Below are 20139 nucleotides of genomic sequence, written 5' to 3' on the forward strand. Positions count from 1 at the left end.
TACCGGGGCTCGCAGCAGGAAAAGCGCTGCAAGGAGCTTGCGACCCCCTGCGGGCGCTCCTTCCCTAGGCTGCCCTGCCGGCGGCCCGCGAGGGAAGGAGGGAAGGAGGGAACCACCCCCTCCCGACGCCGGCCTGCCCGTCCGCCCGCCCCACGGCGCCTACAAGCCCCGCGCCACAGTGGCGCAGCGCGCATGTGCGGGGCGGGAGAGGCGGGGTTTCCTTCGCCTTCCGTCGGGCCGCGGTAGACTTGCGTGATGGCGAGTGGGGTAAGGCGGCTCGCGCGTGCGTTTCGCGGGGGCGCGCGGAGGGGCCCGCGTGGCGCGTGCAGCCGCGGTCGGTCCCGGTCGGTCGGTTCCTGCCCTCGGGCCTCGGCGCCCTGCGGCCGCAGCGGGAGGCGTTCGGGATCCCGGGGTGGCGGGCCCTTGCTCGTTTGTGTGGTCCCGTCCGAGCGAAAAGCGGGGTGCCGGAGTTGGCCTGGCGTTTCCTCCCCCCCTGTCCTAGGCCCGCAGGGTGTGCGGTGGAAGTCTGTGCCGTTACTAACGCGTGGGAGGCTCCCGCTATCAGTATGCGCGGGACTGGGAGCAAAAATACCTGCGTTGCCCCCGCCGTGTGTTACAGTCGACCCCCGTGCGGGTTTTCTGGACCTGAGGGTTCCGTTTGTGAGCTTAGACCGCCTGTCAGTCACGGCGGTGGAAGAACAAGCAGAAGATCCGGAGCGTGCGTGGTTTGCGGTGGGCTTTGGGACGCCGTGGCTGAATAAGCGGGAAGGAAGGGGAAACGGACGGCTCTGCAGAGGGGCTGGGAAGGTGGGGGCTGCTCATGACCGTCCCGTAGTCCCCCGGCAGTGAGGAGGGTGCTGCCGGCTGGGATGGATGGGTTGGGCGAAGTAGTTAAGCACAGGTCACCCTGCGTGTTGTTTTCCCGTGGCTGCTGCGCGGGAGAAGAAAGAAAGGGTGCGTGTTTGGGAAGATGCCACTTGGCAGCAAGCGCGATCTTGAGGCTGGCCTCCAGCAGTTTTTTCCAGTTGTTGGCGTCAAGATTTTCAGCAAAGCACAGCAGCAGTCTGAATATCGAAAGCTCAGAAGCTGAGGCCTTTCTGATACCCACTCTTGAGTAGTCTAGGGGCCTTTATGGCACTATGAATGTCTTGGTTTCAGCTGAGATAGAACTAATTTTTTTTCTTAGTAGCTAGATTGGTGCTGTGTTTTGGATTCAGTACAGGAATTGGTATGAGCAGAATGTTGATAACATACTGATGTTTTCAGTTGTTGCTAAGAAATCGAGGACTTTTTAACTTCCCGTGTCTTGCTGGTGTGCAGGTGCACAAGAAGCTGGGAGGGAGCATAGCCAGAGCAACGGACCCAAACTGGCCAATGGAATATTCCACATCCTACAACATCATACTGTGTGTATAGATGAGGATTGGCTGGGAAGCTCGCTTGCTATCTTCTGGAATTGCAGTTTGGGGATTTTTCTCTGCTCTGGGATTGCTAGCTGGGAACAGGCTGGGCATTGGTCAGCGGGTGGTGAGCAACTGCATTGTGCATAACTCGTTTGTATATTCTATTATTGTTATAATTTAAATTTTATTTCAGTTATTAAATTGTTTTTATCTCAACCTATGAGTCTCCTTACCTTTACCCCTCCAATTCTCTCTGCCATCCCCTGGGGCAGGGGGAGTCCTGTGGTGTTTGGCTGTTGATCAGATTCAAACCACGACAGTGAGCTGACTGCAGTTTCAAAGCCAGCTTCTTTAAAAACTTCTGAATCAGAAGTTATTTCAAAATACGCTTCCAGATGTGTAATGTTAGTTTTAGGAAGATCAGAATTTATCCCCCAAGGAGACTTTTGTGTCTTCTTTAATCCTGTGCTTATCTAAGCTTGCGGAAATTCAGATTTTAGGACTGTGCAGTCTCCCATGTGAGAACAAGTGACTTCATGCGGGGATGATGAGGGATAGATTGAAAACCAGTAAATGATTTACTGAATGATGGCTCCTCTTGCACTTTGTGCCTTGAATTTAGGTTTTCTGGCAAAATCTTTAGTGCGTTTAGAGATTGTGACTGAATGCCCATACTGTGACTCCACAGTTAGTTACTATGTCACATTCGGTGCATTTTTATAATATTTACCCTGGTAATAAAAAGCAGGGCAAGGGGAATTCACTGTTCTAGGTTAAGGGTGTTTCTGTCCAATCTAGGTCCCTGCCAGCTGTAGGAATGGGTACCTGTTTTCAGTTATAGACCTTCAGGCCTTTTAGGGTTGGCAGTGTTTATTTTGTCAAGTTTAAGCCAAGGTAAATGTCTGCCGTTCTGCTGTTACCGGTACAGTGAGGGTGTTACCTCGTTTTGGCAAAGTCTGATACTGTTTATTGTACAACAAAAATACCACAGAAAGTCATAAACTACCCGTTATTTTCTGCTGTACACACAGGTGATGAGTCAGACCTGGCAAGCTCAACAAGTGGTCTTGGCACTGTTATTTCTTCCAGGCAGTGAAATTTCAAAAAGGCTGGGTGACTGTACATCTGCTCTTGGGAATTTGCATTAATCCCCTTTCAGTGATTCCACGGGAACACCACAGCTAGTTTGAAGGCACAAAATGTCATTTTCTTCGTTTATAGCGCATGCCATGAAATGCTTTGTGTTTCCAACCACCATAGCAATGGCTGAGACCTTGTTTGTGTGGAAGAAAATCAGTGTGAGTCTTCTGGTATAACTGAATTATTCCAAAATACATGGATGCTGTTTTGGAGTAGATTGCATAGGGACCTGTTCCAAAGCAGTCTAGTCTGCGACAGCGTTCCTCATCAGGTTTATGCAGATAAGGTCTTGAATTTGATTTCAGAACTTGTCTGTGTGTCCTGCAGGTAGCTATTGCGTATCATGTATGCTGCAAGGTGTGCCTGTCGGAAAGCAAAATTCAGATTATTTGATACCCTGCCCGTTTTATCCTGAAGGACAGACCCGGAGCCATGTTTTGTAAAACTAACGTCTAAGGGTCCTCCAGGTACTTACCCTTGCAGCACCTGAAGCTGCTCTGGCTTGTATGGTTATAAAGCCTGCCGATTTCCTCAGCCAGTCGCGCGTAGGTACCTGTTGATAGGGTTGGGTTTACAGATCCACAAATCCTGCTCTTTCATCCAGGCTCTGCACCATTTGGCTTGAAAAGCTTCCTGGGATGTAGAGGTGTGGTTGCAGAGCAGGATTTGTCATGGTGCTGAGAGCAGTGAATGCAGACCCGCTAACAGTGATCCACGTGGGCTCTGCAGAGGTGAGTGCGCGGTAACTCGCTGGCAATAACCATACAGCAAAATCTCGCTGGTCCCTGGGCATCACTGGAGGGCTTTGCATGTTGTCTGCATGCACGTGCTTCTCCTTGCGAAAATCATACTCAGAAGACATCCTGCTAAGGAACAAGAAATTCGCTCTTGATGTGGGTCTTGGACTGTTATGTGACCTCGTTTGCATTCTGAATTTTTTTAACTTTGAACGCTCTGTGCTTGAGGAGCACAACTCAAATGCCAGTCTCTTATTTTAAACCACCATTTTTATTATGCAGTCTTTCCATTCGTATTCCCCATTTCACTGCAGTACTTGAGTATCTCCTAGGCGCTCCTGGGTTTATTGTATTTTTTGCTCAATATGAGAATGACATCCAAATTTCAGATCTTGGTTTACTCATTATTATTTAGCTTCCTGAAAGCAAATGTAGGGCAATTAAACCTTTGTGTGAAATCACAAATTTCAGATCTAGGATTCTTTCCAAAAGCGAGTAGTGTTTCTCTCATTTTCTCACTTGGCTGAACGAGAATTATTTTAAATGAACCATACAACAGATGTCCTCTTTTTTGTTGTTGTTGTCTTTTAGGTTATTAAGTGCAAGGCTGCTGTTGCCTGGGAGGCAGGTAAACCTCTCTCTCTTGAGGAGGTGGAGGTTGCTCCACCAAAAGCTCATGAAGTTCGTATCAAGGTAATTAAATCGTTAACTGTATGCATTGTATTTTGGGAGACTAAGTATTAAAGCTGAGCAGCTTGTTTACCAACAGAAGAAATGCTGAATGGATAGCATTAGTTCATTAGTATCATCTGGCTTTACAAAGGAGAAAATTCCAGTATTTAAATCTTCTGTTTATGAAAAACAATTTCTACTGGGCTAAAGATCATGATCATTTCTACTGGGCTAGTCTCAGGCATCAATTCCAGTTGTTACAGGCTAAGCTGCCACAAAACATCTGAGCTAGGAACACCTTTGATCTTGTTTGAAGAGCAGCAGCTTGTGAGCTGTTGCAGCTGTGCAATGCACTGGATTTTACTTGAGTCAGGCCGTAAATTATGGGCTCCTAAGCTGTGATTGCTCTCTTGAATTCCCCATACCAAAATTTCTGATTTGATCAGGACTTCCCAGTAGCCTGTATCAGCCAGGAAGTATACAATAAGGTGAAATTTATCTCTGTGGAAAGGATCTCTGCATGGTGCTTAAGACTTAAACTGGATTTATGCTGTACTGAGAGTCCTGTGTGGTCTCTCTGGTCATTTTACCTTTGAGAGACTAACTTATTCCAAATCTGAGGTGCCAACCTACTATGAGACAACTTGGACTACTGATTTCTAGCTTCAGGAAACCAGACATCATCTTCTGCTCGTTTCAACGTCAGAATTTAGTTGATGGAAATCAGAAAAAATGTACTATCATGACTTTACTTTTTCAAAGTAAGAAAAAGTCCCTTGCCTTGGCACTCCTGTGCCTTGCCAGGAGTGAAAGTATGTTGGCCATGTCACAAACGCTGCTGAGATTGGCAAATCTGTCTGAGCAATTGTTCTGAATTTCTGACCAAAGGAAATATTTAGATCTGTGCTACTATTCTGTTCTTCAGGGTATCTCAGATTATGCATTTCTTCACAGATAGTCGCCACTGCTGTCTGTCACACTGATGCCTATACTCTGAGTGGTGCTGATCCCGAAGGATGTTTCCCTGTGATCTTGGGTCACGAAGGAGCAGGAATTGTGGAGAGTGTTGGGGAAGGAGTAACGAAAGTAAAGCCGGGTAAGAAAATACCTTAGAAGTTTTCTGCCTTCCTTAAAAAGTGTTACTTTACTACAAGGTCAGTTGTCAAATTGGCCACTGAAATACTATATTACAGGAGTTTTAATATAATGCCTTATTCTGGGATGTATGCCTGCATAGATTTCTCGTGTCTGTGAGATACAACACTAATCTGTTCAATGTGCTCTTGGTTTAATGCTTGAAAGGGCCCAGCGTACCAATTTCTTACTTGAAACTGGATCAATGTAGTTAGAAGAGACTAGACAACTAGAGCTAGTTTCTACCTGTTGGTTCAGTTAAAGGGCTTAAAAATGTTTAATCACGTTGTTCACTGTTGATTTGGGGTTGTTTGTTTTACAGTAACATTCCTGTTTGTTCTGGAATGATGAACTTCTGATCAGCCGTCTGCTCAGGCCTGAGAAGAGTGTTTTATCTATCACTCTCCATAAACAGTGCTATTCTATACCGTAAACGGTTTTTAATACACAAAGAAGGTTTTAAGTGAACACAAGCTCACATAAAAGCCATGAAAGTTGAGTAACTTCAGTTTTTTCCTAATGCCTTGCTGGACTTGATAACTAGCCACAGAATATTTTTTTATTTTTCCTTAGGGGACACTGTTATCCCTCTATACATCCCCCAGTGTGGAGAATGCAAGTTCTGTAAGAATCCTAAAACAAATCTGTGCCAGAAGATAAGGTCTGTATGCTTTTTATTTTGACACACGTTATAGTATTTGTCCAATGTATAGCTGTTCTAGTCATCAAAAGTAATTGACAGGTCTTGTCATTGTTTAATGACTTGGAAAGTATGTGTTTTAGGGAGTCAGTTATGCACTACTTTCCATTCTTCCTTAAAGTTTCTTTTCTTCTTTTGCCCTTAAATAAATCTGTTTCTCTATTTTCATGTATGTGAAGGTGTAAACTGTTTTGAAAATATAAATGCTCTGACTCTGTATTTAATCTGTACTTAAAGGAAGCACTTCAGGGAATTTACCTCTTGGGAGTCAGCACCAAAGCTGTCAAGTGGTAAAGCATTACACAGGAAGCTCTTTATTTCCTTAACACCTGCTTCCCAGCTAAATTTCCAGCTCCCATTCTGACAAAAAGTCACCCAAACAAAAACCCCAGTGACATAATTGACAGGTACTATTCAAGGGAAGTGTACTGAAGGAAGTGGAGACGGGGGCATGGTACCATGGCACAAGCAGTTGGCATTGGTAGCTAACAAGGTCATCATGTTGATAAACTCCATTTCTTTCAGCTTGCCCATGGAGGATTTAATAACATGAAGTTTTAGGAGTTTAGCATCTAATTTCTGTGAACTCCGGGGTTGATTGGAACAGTTAAAAATTAACAGTGCAAGTATGTAACTGCATCTCTGTGATACTTGGCAGGTACTGTCTGCTGAGAGTATTTACTGCTTAAGACTCTGACTGTACTTCCTGTCTTTGCCTTAAGAATTACTCAAGGGAAAGGACTCATGCCCGATGGTACCAGGAGATTCACCTGCAAAGGAAAGCAGATTCACCACTTCATGGGGACTAGCACCTTCTCCGAGTATACTGTGGTGGCTGATATCTCGGTAGCCAAGATAGATGCGGCAGCACCTCTCGATAAAGTGTGCCTGCTGGGTTGTGGCATCTCTACTGGCTATGGGGCTGCTGTTAACACTGCTAAGGTAAAGGCTGTGGTTGCCTCTTGCTTTTCTCTGTAACTGTATCTGAGCCAAAGTATACCGATAGCTTAGGGACTACATTAGGACTGTAAACATAATGACCAAATCTCTGTTTCTTCTTCCTCTTCAACTGACTGAGTCTAGCTAAAAATTTCTAACCTCTCTGTAAAGGCCAGATCAGTTTAGAAGAACCTGATGCCCTTTAGAGGAAATCCAGGTAGAAGATTCTGCATCCCTTTTGATACCAGCTAAATATAAATTACTTTCCCAATTCATCTTAATCTTGCTGCAAGTCATTCTGATAGTTTGAAGCTCAGGATGAGACAGAGCTGGTAGGTGAGTGTGCATGAGTCTAGGGCAGGTGATGAGAGTAGAGTCTTAGGAGAAAAATAAAAGGAGAGCTTAGTACTTTTAAGGGCTTTTGGATGAAATTTCTGTATAGCTTCCCTTATCTAAGTGATAAAGTCTCATAGTCACATGTATTTGCTTCCATGTTTCCTTCATTACCTTCATTAGCCTTCTTAACTTGTGTTTCCCACTCAAGTGGAAGGATGAATTTTCTCTGTGTTACTCATGGTTATTTTCTTATTCCTAGGTGGAACCTGGCTCTACGTGTGCTGTCTTTGGTTTAGGAGGAGTTGGGCTGGCAGTTATTATGGGCTGTAAAATAGCGGGAGCATCCCGGATCATTGGCATTGACCTTAACAAGGATAAGTATGCCAAGGCCGAAGACTTTGGAGCTACTGAGTGCATTAGCCCTCGAGACTTCAAGAAGCCCATACAGGAGGTGCTGGTTGAGATGACCGATGGTGGTGTAGACTACTCCTTTGAGTGCATTGGTAATGTTGGAGTCATGGTGAGTGTTTGCTTAACAGTAGTACGTGGAGGGAGGGGACAGCTAGCTGCCACTTGGTTGTTTAGCTAAAGAGCAAAATGAGCTGCTTTCTTGTTACAGAAAGCATGCCATACTAATGTATTTGTTTTAAATAGTTATGGTAACTGCTACGACTAAAAAAGGCCGATTTACATCCAATCCTAATTATGTAATGAAAGCAGATGCTACTTCTTAAGTTGAAAATGGCACTTAAAATTTACAAACTTTTTTCCTTAATGGGAGTTCTTTGAAATTGTGAGTTTTCATATGTTGACAGTTGAAAAACTAATGAAACCCACATAAAATATATTGTACACTGAACAGTAAAATCTCAAGGACCACTCAGTGTTTCCGTAATTCTGCAAATAATTAATTTAACCTTTGGAAATGCAGATGTATTATTGAATGTAAGTCTAGGTTTTCAGAAATTACAACAGCATTCCTAACTGTCAGTAACATGGTCTGCATTGTCTCTGATCACAGTTTATCCCAACTCCCAGTGGGAGTTCAGAGTGACTTGTCTGGAAGACAGGTGGGATATAAAAAGAGCAAAGTGAATCTTCTACAGTATAAGGAGTCTGAACCAATGGAAAATTTAATGTAATTTCCAGTGTATTTATTGTTCCTTAAATACTAATGTGGTAATTCATTAACTGGGAGAAAGGAAGGACAACCTGTGCCAGTCTAGGCAGCGTAAACAATAGCAATAAACCCTCTGTTTTGTCCTATCCGTCTGTGAAGAGGGCTGCCTTGGAAGCCTGCCACAAAGGCTGGGGAGTCAGCGTGATAGTCGGAGTGGCTGCTGCTGGTCAGGAGATCTCTACACGGCCATTCCAGCTAGTAACTGGACGGACATGGAAAGGGACCGCGTTTGGAGGTAACTCTCTTTTGGTATGGGGATCAAAATAATTTACTGTGGGTTAAAGCTGGGAAAAACACACTGCCTTGCTTTTGCTTGTGCAAGAAATGTACTATTGATAGGCTATTCATAAATGCTGTGCTGACTTTTAAGATAAAAGACTTAAAATCCAATATTCCTACATCCAGGCTAGAGATGAAACATTGCTAGGATATCTCACATATTTTGAAGAGAGAATATAACTATATGCTGTTCAGTACTAAAGGAGCGGTATAGAGGGATTGCTTTATCACCAAATGAAGGTTTGGTCCAGTGAAAGGACCTAGCCTTTGGGGAGATGGGAACTCACATGAACATGTCTGTGTTGCTTAATCGCTGAGCAAATTGTGGGGCTAACATGGGCATGTGCTATAAAGAGCTTTAAAATAAAAGCAACAAGTGCTTGATACACGTTTTCTGCTGTCAAACCAAAAACAGGTTGAGACTTTTACAGCTACTGGTAACTTTGGGATTCAGTAATTGCAGAAGTACATGGAAGTATCCAAACTTGATGATGTTATTATACTGCCCTTTTTCCAAGTAATACAAAACTTACTTGGGTTATAAAGATACCTGGAGGGGCTCATAGAGATGCTTTTCTTGTGCATGCTTTTCCTAGGCGAGGGCTGCTGTTATGTTGAATGCTGAAATACCTAGTGAAAGGTTAGTGCACTTACGTGTTTGGATAATGTGTGCTCTTGCCAGGCCTACCTCACTGCCTGCCTAGAGCAAGAGAGACAAATACGTCACTGATCTCAGTTCCTTTTCATATTTAGCACACAAGTGCCCATGTAAGGGTTGTATCTTTTCTTTGTTTTCCAAGGTGGGTGGAAAGGGGAAAAACAAATGCATGCTTTCTGTCTTTCAGGCTGGAAGAGTGTAGACAGTGTACCGAAACTGGTGACTGACTACATGTCCAAAAAGATCAAGGTTGATGAATTTGTGACTCACACCCTGCCTTTTGACAAAATTAATGAGGCTTTTGAGCTGATGCATACAGGAAAGAGGTAACGTTCATAATGGCGAAAGGTGTAAAAGACATTTCTTGATGAGACACTGTCAAAATACAGGTTCCCTGCCCACTGTCATGTTTTAAACAGGGAGGATAAAGGCTGACATATATCATGCACATTCATTCTGAGATAAACAAATAGACTTTCTATGAGCTTCTAGGTATATGCCAAAACGCAGGCAGTGTATAAGGGAAATACAGAAGTATGTAAAGCTGATGAAGGGGACAAGTCAGTCTTAGGCTTCCAACTTTGGTAAAACATTCTTCCTCAGAAAAAGAAATGTAAAGAGACTGAAGGGGAGTTCCCATTAATGTATTTTTATAAGTCATTAAGCTATTAGTCTGTTTTAATTAAATAGTAGATTTCAGTATATTTTCAAGCTATTTAGGGTAGATTTCCAACACAGTCAGTCACTTGGAATGATTTTTTAATACGCTACACTTTAAAATATTTTTTTTCTCTAGTTTGAACTGAGGTGGAACATTCATACGATGGGTTTGTACTTCTTAACATACAGCAGTTTTCTCTCTTTATTAAGAGAAATGGCAGTTTGGACTGGTCATTCTGCAGGCTTAGGCCATAGCTGTATTAAACTTCCTGTGAGGCCCAACCCCACTGCACACTGAAGTGACCCTGCTTGCTGGTAAAAAACCTGCTGGATGTGTGAGAAGCCTTGTTGCCTGTACAGCAGCGTACTTTGCAAGAAGTGATCAACCTGCAAAAGCAGTGCAAAGTAGGGTATTCTTATCAGAGGATCTCTTTGGTGATCCTTGTAAAGGCCTGAACAGATACGGGCATGGGTGTGCTTGAGGGAAAATGAGGACCAGCGTGGTGGGGGATACTGTGGCGGAACTTGTATCTGCAAGTTAAAATCTAATGCAGAAAAGGGGAAAAGATTAGACAGTTTTAGCCTGAGATATGTTAAAGCTTGGCCTGCTGTCCCTTTTCAAGAGCAGGCCTCTTTTACATGAGAGTTTTAATGAGATGCTCTGTAATTTGTTGGAAGTTCAGACTCTTAATGAGATAGCTACCAGTGCCTCTTAGAGTAGAAACCAGCTTATTTAGCAGACTAGGTCACATGCTTTTTAAAACATATTTTGAATAATGGGAACAATCAGCAGGTGAACAAGAGGAAAAAAATAGAGAGATGTTCTGGTAAAAAAGAAAATACTTTCCTGGATACTTGCAGTAATGCAGGCAACTCTGTTTATCCATATTAGGTTTACCTGCAGATGGATAAATAGTTACCAGCATTATCTCAAGAAACGAGCATGGTCTTTGTATTGTATCTCAATCCATGCTGATGTATTGTATATAACTTTATCATCTGCTTTATCTCATACGTATTCCAATTTTGGATGAGCCAGTTCACAGTAATTGCATTTGTACTTTTTACAATTTGAAACACTGCATCTATGCAAATTTCATCCAGCAGTTGATCCTCTTTCCCTATTACAAACTTCTGTATCATTTCAGTGCTTTATTCCTACATGGGCATGTCCTATGAAACTAACAGTGAAAGTTACTTAAAATTCTCCAAGCAGCCAAAAGAGGGAATGCCTGATCAATATTCTTGGCTAGCTACTGAAAACTGACACTCACATAGTTTGAAAAAGCTTCCATTTTGAGTATATCTTACTGGGGGAGAGACTAAAAAAACCCACAAAGATAACAAGAATTACTAACCCATTTTTAACCAGGATGTTTAATTATTATAGGCATAAGCATAACTTCATTCATAAGAGACAGAAGTTAAGTGTGTCTCAGTCATGAGATTTAAGCTTTAAGAACTTCATTCTTAAAGGAGCTACGTTCCAGCAGTGAAAGGGAGAGGAGGGAAGGGGAGAAAATGGACTTACTGGTAATTTAATTTTTTTTTTCTCTTTCATTTTAAGCATTCGAACTGTCCTAAAACTTTAGAGCCAAATGTGGACTTTCCAGTTGGCCAGCAACATGGTAACTGCCCTTTTATAATGGAATTTCTGATAGAGGGTAGAATCAAGCAAATGAAAACTCACGGGGACTAAGAAGAAGATGTATTCTAGGGTGAGCATTTTGAATGCTAAGTAACAAAAAATTGGTAACCACTGAATAGCATTATATAATTAGCACTGGTTGTGGAACTTCTGTTTCTGTACTTATTCTTCAAATTCAATAGTGCCTAACTCAATCTACTTAATAAAAGCTTATTTCTAAACACAGTGTTGGAATTATTGAGCATTAAGACTGTGACTGATTGCTGTGTCTGTTTTCCTCTAGTGATTTTAGTGTGTGTGTTACATGACAGAGGAAGAGCATCTTTCAGAGTCAATAGTAAACGATGTGGGATTCGTTACACTCAGCAGGTTGCTAAGCACAGCTGGGTTGAGAAGCAGCACTGACGTGCTGTAACTGCTGAGAGAGTGGCAGAACTCCAACAGCTGTCAAACTTCTGAGGCTATTGTAGGACTACAAAGGATGTACCATCCAGCTCTGCCTTGAAGCCAGCTGTAGAGCAGAGTGCGGTTGGATGTATGACCTCAGTGTCCAGGTGTACCCATGTTCACTTGGGAAGTCCATGTTCTGCCTTATTTCCTGTTTGGCTCTAATATTAGAGTAGCTGTAGGCAGGCCTGTTGTAAGGATGATAGCCTAGACTGCTCTAGTCGCTTGCCCTAGTGGTGTCCTCCCAAGACTTCAGTAGCACAGTTTTGCTGTTTCCTTAAACTTAGTGGCAATTGCAGCAGCCTTTGCAGCCAACACTGCTAAAACAGACAGTACGGGATTGTTACTTCTAACAAGTCAGAAACAGGATCATGCCATTGAAGCAGGGAATGTTACTATTAGAGCAGCAGTCTTCTCTTGAGGGATGCAGGGGATCAACAGTAAAGAGCATTGCGTGAGGAAGGCTTTGGAGTTTTGTGGAATTTTGTTTGTTTGTTGGGGGGTGGGGCTTAAGAAAAAACCCTACAACTCCAAAATTAAGACTTAAACTATACTTGAAGTGATCTGACGGAATAAAATTTCTTTGACTTGAAACCTGGAAGCAGTGCTGTCAGTCCAGAAAAACACAGAGAGCAGAAAAGAGACTGCAAAGCAGAGGCAGAAAGGCTACCCAGTTAAAGAAAAGTTATAAACATAAAGTCTGTGCTTTTCAGTGAACCAAGGAGACTGTTTAAGAGAGAAATTTCCTGTTTTAAGGGAGCCCGGTCAAACCAACTGCTACAGAGAACTCTGAATGCAGACATTCATCATATTAGGAGACATTCCCTCTCACCGCTAACAACAATCTTACCCAACGACACTGCTATACAACTGGGACAATTACATCTTTTCCATTTGTCACTGGCAAGATATCCCTAGAGCGTTCTGAAAATAGTTAAGGTAGCTGCATTTCTAACTTTGTTGTTTACTCTGTCTGAAACGAAGTTAACTCCTGTGAATGTCTTAAGAATTCAATTTTGAGCATCTGGAAGAAATAAAAAGTGAATTTGTACCAGGAAACTGAGCCCTCCAACACAACAGTGAAGTGATTCTCAGTACCTTGTAGCTCCAGAAACACTGGCTGAACATTATTCAGTAGAAAACTTGCTGTCAAGCTGTTCCAGCGAGAGTACTCTGTAACTACAAGATGGTATCAATAGAATATTACCTTAACATCTCAGCAAAGCTATCCCCAACTAGATCCAACAGATTTAAAATATTTATACTATAACAGTTGTTCCTCGAGGCTGCATAGACTAGATGAAGACCATACAATCATGTTGACTGCATTACGTTGACTTTAGAGAATCTACACCTTAGAGTGTCTGAAGAAAGCTAGTCTTCTAATAGTGTAAAAGTCAACAATGAAGACGTTTAGTGATACCAGAGCACTTGGGTCAAAGATAGCTTCTTCCTAGCTGGAGAACTGATGTCCTAGCCATAACATAGTTTTCAGACCACTTTTTGTCCAGCAAAGCAGTTGATTGAATGTAGTATGTTTGAAGTAGTCTCTCTGAAGTTGCTCAGTTAACAAAGAGTCTCTTAAGCACAAGAGCTTGTACCCCATTCTTAGTGATCAAGGTACTACATTGAACTGTACCATCCTGACAGCTGTAAGGACTTCAATGGACAAAAAGTTTCCACCAAATGACTGTACATGAAATGTGCACGTATGTGTGTATGAATGCTCTTCTCCCAAATGTGCTCTTGAGTGCACTTGAATCAACTACTTGCCTGCGTACAGTTGCAGTGAAGCGGTTGAAAATCTTCCAAACCATGGTGGCTGTATCTTGTGAAAGCATGATTATCACCAAATGGGTGGATATCTTCATCCTCTCAAGCAAAGCCACCAATTTAGAAACAAACCTCTCCTGTAGGAGGGCATTACTTTGCAGTTTTACGCTATGGAATTGAAAACTGCAATTAATCACTGAACACGTGGATAATCTTGTGTGCTTTTCTCATTGCGTCAAAGGTGATCTTTGTTGTCTTTTATCGGCATTAGTTGTTTCTAACCCCTGGGGCATCTTGTCATGCAGCTCACATGGTATCATTCTGCCTTCATGTTAACTGCTGTGCAGCAGTCACAAAATAACACTGAACTTTCAGCTTTGTCAGTGACAACCATTTCTACCAAAGAACTAAAAGGCCCAGACCATCTGTATGAAAATGGGGTTTCACTGAATGCTAAGGTTATGGTGACATCAGATGTTGGGTGCTTCTCATGTTGATTAGCTAAGTTCCTTTCCTTTTCCGAGAAGAGGATCAAACAGTAAATCTGATGGAAACAGGGCTGTGGTTGCCACCTCTGCACAGAGGATGCAGGACTGGATGCAGCTCTCAGTGTGCGCCACGGAACTTGCACTCTGAGCATCGGTTGTTTTCTAGCTTCAGGGGCAGAGGGGAAGGTGGAAGGGGGTACGTGGGGAGATTTGGGTAGCTGGCAAGCTTGCCAGTGATGAATTAAATAGGCGTGTGCCAGATATGTACAGCTGTAAGCATCTCATTAATTACTGCTGCATTTACAGAACATATGATGTGCTGGTTGATTGCTTTGGGGGAGGGGAAGCTTCTCCTTTGCATAGATATCACCCCAAACTTTCTACCGGTGAACCAAAGACACTCTGCTGGCTGTCATAGAAAAGATGCAGCTTGTCCCCTCTCCTCATGCTGTTACTTTTATTCAACATCAGCTATTAACTTCTTAAATATTCATGTCAGTTTGCAGAAATAGCATGAAGACCTTCCACAGTCTATGACAGTAAAGGGAAAATACTTTCAGAGATTATTTCAGAACAATTGCAGGAATGTGGTTTTGGCAAAAGTGTATATACCATTTCTAAAAATTTCACTAGAAAGCAGATTTAAGCTGTTGGGGTTTTTGTTTGGTTGTCTGGGTTTTTTTAAGTGGATACCAACTTCTGTAAGAATCAAAAATAGATCATTTCCCAAATACAGTCAGCACAAGTCTAATATGTCATGTTCAAGCAAAGTTACAGCTATATAGGTGAAAAAAAATAGCCTTTTGCAATATTTTCATTAAATAAGTTTTGTTTTCCAGGCTGATGTGCTATCTTATGGTGAAAGAACTAGTGTAGATGGTGATTTGTCCTGGTTTGAGCTAAAACAGAACTAACTCTGTTCAGTATTCAGTGATTTTACTTTTTTGTTAAGTCTCTTCTAAGTAACTGCACTTTCTGAAATCAACAGCCTGTTTTTCCAGACAGTGACTGTTTCCAGTAGTGGTAACACCTGATGTCTATAGTTAATGCCAAGGAATGGTGTGCAGAAAGGCCCTTGCTTGTACTTGCTTCTAGCAAGCTTCTTTCACTGCTAAATCTTGTACTCTGTGTTGTGGTCCCAGAAGTGAAAAGGGGCACAAGCACATAAAAAGGTCGCACCTGCAGGGAGGAGTGAACTGGACAGGTGACCCAATCCTGACCAACAGAGTATTCCATCCCATATACGTCATATTCTCTCTCTCTTCTTTGCTGACTGACATCTGAGGAGGACTCTGTTCTTCTGTCATCGATCCCAATCCGTGCATCCCTGAATCCAGTGCCTGAGTCCAGCTCCTGCATCCCATCCCTGCCTGCTGCTGTGTCCAGCCTGGGACTGCCCCAGTGCCAGCCCTGCAGTGTTAGTGGTGGCTGTTGTCATCAGGGGGTTGGGTTCAGTATCAGGTTTGTATATATTTCATTATTTTCTTATTTCTATTATTACCTTTTCTTTTATTGTTATTGTTTCATAAAGCTGTGTTAGTTTTCTTTCCCAATCCGTAAGTCTCTCTCTCCCTTCCCCTTCTGAGAGGTGAGAGGAGTTAATAGAGCGCATCTGTCATTCGTTAATGGTTAACCCAGCTTCAACCCTTGACATGAGTACGCTTCCACTTGTTTAAAAATACTGTAGTAGTATGAACTCTACAGTACATATAACAACAAGTTTTCATGCTGTGATTTCAATTTATAAGCAGAAATGCACAGCATCATAGATTACCTCTATTAAAAATATGCAGTGTTAAATGTGGTCTATTGGCGCAATGACAAAGAGGTATTCAAGTGGCACGTGTGCAGCTTTAAGAGTGATTCTTAACTGGTTGCATGCATCTACCAGTAGGGCTTGCGCTAGTGCAAGCAAACCTGGATATAATTGAGAATGCTATGGCTGGTTTTGGAACACCAAATCAAAAAGTTATTTCTGTTAAAAGCAGCTGCAACTTTTATTTTATAGACCAAAAATGAAGCCGCCCCCCCCCCCCCCCCATCATACACACACATATAGAAAAGGCAAGACCGTTGTAACCATTCAAGTGAATGATATGGTGGGCAAACCTCCAGGACAGTCATCTTTTCAATACATTATATCTCATTCAACACAGGTAATTCCACTCAAGTACTAGTCTGTTTTGTTAAAACCTACACACACACACACGCATACGCACGCACACTCGCTCTATCTGCATCATTTCAGGTCACTTTACTGCATAATTAAAAACAATAATAAAGGTAATGAAAACATCGCAGTGATACTCTTAGAGCAACAGAGGTCTGAGGCACTCAGGGCAGAGAAGACATTTTCTGGCAAATTTGGTATTTGGTAAGTACACACGAGTCCAGTACTATGAAGCACTAACCCCTTTCCCCCACCTAAATTCTGCAGTGCCAAGGGGAGCCAAGGGTATGCAGTACCTCTCATATGCTTGGGTCTAATGTGGCAACAAATTCACCAGACACCTTGTAAAAGGTGTATTTTATGCCCATGATTGTATGATTTAATATCTGCATTGGTTTAACTATTTCTTGCATTACAGTGGTATAAGACTAAGTCTGCAATGGAGTCTGAAAAATTTTTCATTACAATTCAGAACAAAAAATAAATTCCCTCAGCAGAGACACCAAATATGATGGAAAGGAAGTGGGCATGGGAAAAGAAAGGGTAGAGAAGAGAGAGACTTAAATCAATCCACACTCCTTAACATGAGTTTCCAGCTCATCATGACCCATTAACAGAAAATAAAGGAGTATATATATTAGCATTGCCCACTCTACACCCAGCCTGAGCAGAAAAGTTCTCATAGCTGCCCCTGTAAGACTTTCCAAAAGCATGAAACTCACTTAACTGAGGGGGAAAAATATGATCTGTTTAAAAATTACCAAAAGAAAATGAACACAGCATTGAAGGCGTTTCATTTTCTCACATTCAGACTTGTTTTGAGATATTTTCACTCATAAGTCTTGCAAATCCAATACCAAATAGCTACTGTGGATGTACCTTTAAAAATGTCCCACAGTTAGTACACACAGGGATCCCATGAATCACGGGATCTTTTTGGTTCTTGTTTCATTCCTTTACCTAGGCAACTCTGATACATCAGCTTCACCAAGCTTTTGGAGCAGGAGACTACCTGCAAATAAATACTGCTTTGCCGAGAAGCAGCTTATTCCAGGGAGCTGCATATAAGACAAAATTTATTGATTTTCCCCGTAGGAAGCCCATACCATCAAATCTCCAGCATGAGATACAAGCCCTGCCATTAACACAGTGTTGTCACCTACAGTTGCAATCACCACAGAGGCCATCAGCAGAGAGACGGGGACAGAATTAAAGGTAAGGGTAGCCTATTCTTTGTAACATGCATGTCCTTCTCCCTTCTACCCACTTCTCAACTGATAAACAAACAAGGCCCAGCCCATTAGAACAGTATCTGCAGAAGCAGGAGCAAGTCTTTGGAACTAGAAATGCTTAAAATCTCAGGTGCCACTCACAAAGAGTGACAGGGCCCACTGAAGTGGTGAAAAAAATCACCCTGGATCCCAAAATATCAAGTCCCAGTGGGAAAGGTTACCCACACTTTTCAAGCTAATATCATGGCAACAACAGAAGCAATTGTGGGTCTAATTGGAAGAAAGGTACTAAAGAGATAATTGAAGAAAAAGAAGAATATAGCATGAGTGTTGTAGGTAGGAGGAAAGCAGGAAATCCTTTAAATTCTTCTCTGCTTTTCCAGACATTGGGTCAGGTTCTTCAAGATAGTCCTCTTACCTACAATCACTGAGAACAAAGTAAATGATGAAATCTCTCTATTCTGTACTCTTAAAAAAAAAATGCATAGTACAGAGACAAGGACAAAAAAAAAAAAAATTGTTCGGATCCACCTGCTCAGTCTAGACTATCACTGTGTCATGAAATGGGGACGAATGCTATCCAGTCGCCGGGTCAAGATCTCACAGCCTGTATCGGTGACCAGAAGCGTGTGTTCAAACTGGGCAGATCGCTTTCCATCTCTTGTTACCGCAGTCCAACCATCAGGCCATGTTTCATCTTGCCAACCACCTAAAAACATAAATGATGGCTTTCTGACTATTTTTAAGTAACAGATATCAGTTCCTCAATGGGAAATGAAAAATCTATCAACTATACAGAATAGAATCAGCATCCGATTCCATCGCTACTTAATATGTTTAATCTATTGCCAAATTGCTCACCTTCACAGATCATTGGTTCAATTGTAAACACATGACCTGGCTTCATGACTCCAACTGCCTTATTTTCTGCAATAAAATAAACACTGAAGTTAGAAAAAGTGATCCCATCTTCGTAACTGAATGAATCCTTGTCCCAGAATACTACAGCAGGAACACTAAAGTCAGAAAAGCCCTTCAGAGATGACCCATTTATTTGCCCAGTTTTAATTTTACATTAAGATTTCCCTTAGTTCTTTCCTTCTCCTCCTCCTCCAACACTGCAATATTTACTCAAGGACCTTAAAATCAATTGCTGTCTTTCTCTCCAACTGAACAAACGTAATACAGAAATTTCTGCAGACTTCTATGATGAAAAACATCATTAAAAAAATCAATACGCATAAGAAGCACTTAAGATACTCAGAGAAGGCTTGAAACCTCTTAATTTGCTTCCACTGAACCATTAGCTCCAATAAATTGTCAAAATATGATAGTGGTTAAGTAATTCCGTGATTCCATTTACAAAAAGACACATTGCCCCACTCATTACTCTGGGTAACAGGGTCATAGGTGATAATGCTGTATTTCTTCAGCTAACATAAAAAGGCAGAGAACTTCAAAAGCATTCAGAACAGTAATACTGGAACTTTTTAATGTTATATACAACAAAAATGTTTACATGGGGGCACATGAACTGACGCACAGCACATCTCTAGGAGTGTAGTTTGATTGAAGAAAGGCTTCACCCCTTTTCCTCTGCCCTGTTTCACCTTGAACCACAGTGCAGCTTAGATCTGACGCAGCCTAGCACGTGAGAGCTCGAACAAACTCCAGTACTGCACAGGAACTATTAGCTCCAAGCTACTTTGCTGCTGTAGACAATTTGCATCAATTCTTACATACAGATCCCCCATCCCCCGGTCTACTCTAATTGTGTAAATTTATTAAATTGTCTAAATCATCTAGACGCTTTAAAAATCTCAGACATAAAGCTGACAGAACACAACCAGAACATTCTTCTTTTACTTAAAGGGGCTTGGTTCTATCTCCATCATCTGCTGGTATTTCTTACACTCAGCACTTAAATGTAAGTTTCTAGTCTTCAGCATCTGAACAAATTTTGTCCTTTATTCCCTGCAGTTTTCACAACTTTGTTAAATAATTTAAAGGCTTATAAAATGAGCTTTTTGTTTTTAAAAATCCTGTCACAGAAAGCCGGAAATAAGCAGCAGCTTCATTTTTTTTTTTTTTCCTCTAAGAGCCTTTAAGTCCCCCAGGTCTTTCCACTTTGCTTTTGCTGTAAAGCCGTATTTTAAAAATACCAGAAAAAAAAAATCTTCCTTTTTAGGAACAGACATTTTGGCTCAATTAAAAAAAAAGTTCCAAGTTCCCACACCCAGGAAAGACGGAAGTTTCCTTTTTCTTGGACTGCATTTTAATAGGTATAAAATGCCCTCCATCCCCAAAGAATCCAGGTTTTCTTCATTTTGCACAACAAAAAGTAAATATCAGGAATTGATACACTTCTACCCTGTGATTAATAGATTTTCTCTGTTCTCTGAAAGAATAACTTAGGGAAAAGACAACATGAAAAGTCAGGGATTGCTAGATTATAATCTATAGCTATAACCTGTGTTAAAGCTCATTAGGAGATGGGAAGATGGAGGCATCTGTCAGGTCTGAGGAAATAAGTGTCCTATCAG

The 20139-nt window shown here is 41.8% G+C and overlaps 2 protein-coding genes across 4 annotated transcripts in view; one reads left to right on the forward strand and one right to left on the reverse strand.

The window, feature by feature from the left end:
* The first annotated feature begins 231 nt into the window (after positions 1–231).
* Positions 232–11711, forward strand: LOC104344974 (alcohol dehydrogenase class-3). 3 transcript variants are annotated; one of them, XM_086463716.1, is made up of 9 exons: positions 232–267; positions 3872–3973; positions 4907–5048; positions 5660–5747; positions 6509–6728; positions 7321–7581; positions 8341–8476; positions 9366–9504; positions 11406–11711. In XM_086463716.1, exons 1-9 carry the CDS (start codon positions 256–258, stop codon positions 11428–11430), a joined length of 1125 nt encoding a protein of 374 aa, XP_086319842.1. In that variant the 5' UTR covers positions 232–255; the 3' UTR covers positions 11431–11711. The 3 variants fall into 3 exon arrangements, with proteins under 3 accessions (XP_086319842.1, XP_086319844.1, XP_086319841.1); XM_086463718.1 differs by having other exon boundaries at positions 256–279; XM_086463715.1 differs by lacking the exon at positions 232–267 and adding an exon at positions 3164–3274.
* A 4556-nt stretch (positions 11712–16267) lies between these two features.
* Positions 16268–20139, reverse strand: part of METAP1 (methionyl aminopeptidase 1) — a 28569-nt gene continuing 24697 nt past the window's right edge. The window contains exons 10-11 of the mRNA XM_086463922.1: positions 18458–18523; positions 16268–18305 (exon numbers count right to left, since the gene is read on the reverse strand). Coding sequence (XP_086320048.1) covers positions 18145–18305; positions 18458–18523 — 227 coding nt within the window. The 3' untranslated portion in view covers positions 16268–18144. The remainder of the gene's footprint in view (positions 18306–18457; positions 18524–20139) is intronic.

Source organism: Leptosomus discolor, chromosome 4, assembly GCF_034619465.1.
Source record: "Leptosomus discolor isolate bLepDis1 chromosome 4, bLepDis1.hap2, whole genome shotgun sequence".
Classification (NCBI taxonomy): Eukaryota; Metazoa; Chordata; class Aves; order Leptosomiformes; family Leptosomidae; genus Leptosomus; species Leptosomus discolor.

Excerpts from the sequence above, each read along its gene's own strand:
- LOC104344974 (XM_086463715.1), top strand. The coding sequence starts at position 3,215 with ATGGTGCTGAGAGCAGTGAATGCAGACCCGCTAACAGTGATCCACGTG. Across the intron at positions 5,748-6,508 it reads AATCTGTGCCAGAAGATAAG|AATTACTCAAGGGAAAGGAC; the intron begins GTCTGTATGCTT and ends CTTTGCCTTAAG. Across the intron at positions 6,729-7,320 it reads CTGCTGTTAACACTGCTAAG|GTGGAACCTGGCTCTACGTG; the intron begins GTAAAGGCTGTG and ends TCTTATTCCTAG.